General features: G+C 42.3%; 1 protein-coding gene across 1 annotated transcript; it reads right to left on the minus strand.

Moving 5' to 3' along the window:
• Positions 1-681: 681 nt before the first annotated feature.
• LOC122077832 (circumsporozoite protein-like) lies at positions 682-1,808 on the minus strand. Its single transcript, XM_042643733.1, has one exon. The coding sequence runs from the start codon at positions 1,805-1,807 to the stop codon at positions 1,025-1,027; it is 783 nt and encodes a 260-aa protein (XP_042499667.1). The 5' UTR covers position 1,808; the 3' UTR covers positions 682-1,024.
• Between the last annotated feature and the right edge of the window lie 392 nt (positions 1,809-2,200).

Genomic DNA, 2,200 nt, shown 5'->3' on the forward strand with positions numbered 1-2,200 from the left:
CAGGAATTTTTGTGCTGCTTGGTTGCAGTCCAATCCTAGTCTCACATGTATTGGATTGTGATGCTACATGTGTTGATTTTTTATTTATTTTTATAGCCCACCACCTGTTGGTTTTACTAAAATCTTAGCACATGTATTTGAACGGGATTATGTCACAATTGGGCTGCCCGGTTTGTAGGAAAATTTTATCTGACTTGTCATTTTCCCCTCTCTCTTGGATCCTATGTTGTGTCCTCTGTTGTGGGATAGTATTAGTTGATCGAATGAATCAGCATTAAATATTTGTCCCATCTTTTGCAATTATAAGGATAAAGAGGGATGTATTTAAAAATAAAAAGAACAATTGTTAGATATTGACTCATATGACTAGATAATCGTTCGAAACAATTGATCTGTTTTCTTTTATTGCAATCGCAGCAAAGGTACAAGTGAAGAAAAATAGAAAAAAAAAAAAAAACATGAGAAAATAGAAGAAAGAGTGAGACAAAACCCTCACTCTGTAACTCTGCTGTACTGCTGTACGAAGAGTGCTCATGATAATCCATTCCCCCCCCCCCTCTCTCTCTCTCTCTCTCGATACTCACGCGCACAAGCATATAGGCACATACATGTCTTAGTCTTTTTTTTATGGTGCAATATACATGTCTTAGTCCTCAAAACCATGAGAGAGAGAGAGAGAGGTTCAGAGTACAATAGCCTACACTTTATTGGTGAAAATATTCTTCATTGATTTATAGTAAGTAGCCAAAGGACTATAATGGGTGGCGGAGATCTGTAAGAACTAAGATACAGACCTTCAAAAGAATAAATGATTTCTTCCTATTACACATACCCAAACTGGGGTACCCGTATCACTATATACTCATATGTATCCTATTATATATCATAGTATTTTCATACGTATTTAAATAAATAAATGAAACAATCATTAAAGAAGAAGAAGAAGGTTCTTCAGCAGCAGGAGTTGAGAGTCTCAGCTGTTGCACCAATCCCCTGTCCCTGACGAGGGCTGGAACCAGAGTCCTTAATTAATCCCTCCACGAGTTTGGGCGTTTGTGAAAGAGTGGCCAACACCGGGGCTGGAACCAGAGTCCTTGATTCCTCCAAGAGTTTGGTCGTTTGTGAAAGAGTGGCCAACACCAGGGCTGGAACCAGAGTCCTTGATCCCTCCAAGAGTTTGGGCGTTTGTGACCTTGTGGCCAACACCAGGGCTCGAACCAGAGTCCTTCATCCCTCCAAGAGTTTGAGCATTTGTGAACTTGTGGCCAACACCAGGGCTGGAACCAGAATCCTTAATCCCTCCAAGGGTCTGTGCATTTGTGAACTTGTTACCTCCGCCAGGGCTGGGACCGGAATCCTTAATTCCTCCGAGGGTCTGAGCGTTTGTAAACTTGTTACCTCCGCCGGGGCTGGGACCTGAATCTTTAATCCCTCCGAGAGTCTGAGTATTGATGAACTTGTTACCTCCACCACCAGCGCTTGGACCGGAGCTCTTGATTCCTCCAAGAGACAAGATATCAAAGAACCCAGAGCTGATCTCTTCAGTGATACCAGCCTTTAAAATATTGAACGGACGAGCAGCTTCAGTGAAGGAGAAAAAGAAGCTCGCCCCGATGAAGAGGAGTGGAAGAAAGAATTGGGAAGATTTGAGTTCTCTAACCATGTCTATCGTTGATCTTTGTTGTGGTGGTGGTGAGTGTGTGGGCTTGAGGGGTTGCAGATGTGTTGGTTGTTTTGCAGGTTTGGAGGGCACACTTATATAGTGAAGGGCTAGTGGTAAGGGATGAGGGTTGACGTTGGGCTTCATTTGACTTGGGAACCGGGGCTGTGCATCTTTCAAACACGTGGAGTCTTAATTGGTTACCCACTGCGGCACCAGCGCCACCACCTGTGCTCTGGCTTATACGAGGAAGCATCTTGTTCCAGGACTTCAGGTTCGCAGTTTGAATCTCATCTCATGGATGGACCAATTCCATCCCCCTTCATAATTGAATTTTTCTTAAATTTAATTAAAAATAAAAAATAAAATCTGCCTAGCAGTATGGCTTTACTTCGAAACACAAAGTGAGATAAAACGACTGCTTTTTATACTGTGATTATGAAAATCTTATTCTTATCGATGCTTCTGCAAGCAGTGTAATTAATCTAACACTGACATAGGGCCACACAATCAGACAGAACATCCTACAGGGAGAGGGAT

The sequence above is a fragment of the Macadamia integrifolia genome, chromosome 5, assembly GCF_013358625.1.
Source record: "Macadamia integrifolia cultivar HAES 741 chromosome 5, SCU_Mint_v3, whole genome shotgun sequence".
NCBI lineage: Eukaryota > Viridiplantae > Streptophyta > Magnoliopsida > Proteales > Proteaceae > Macadamia > Macadamia integrifolia.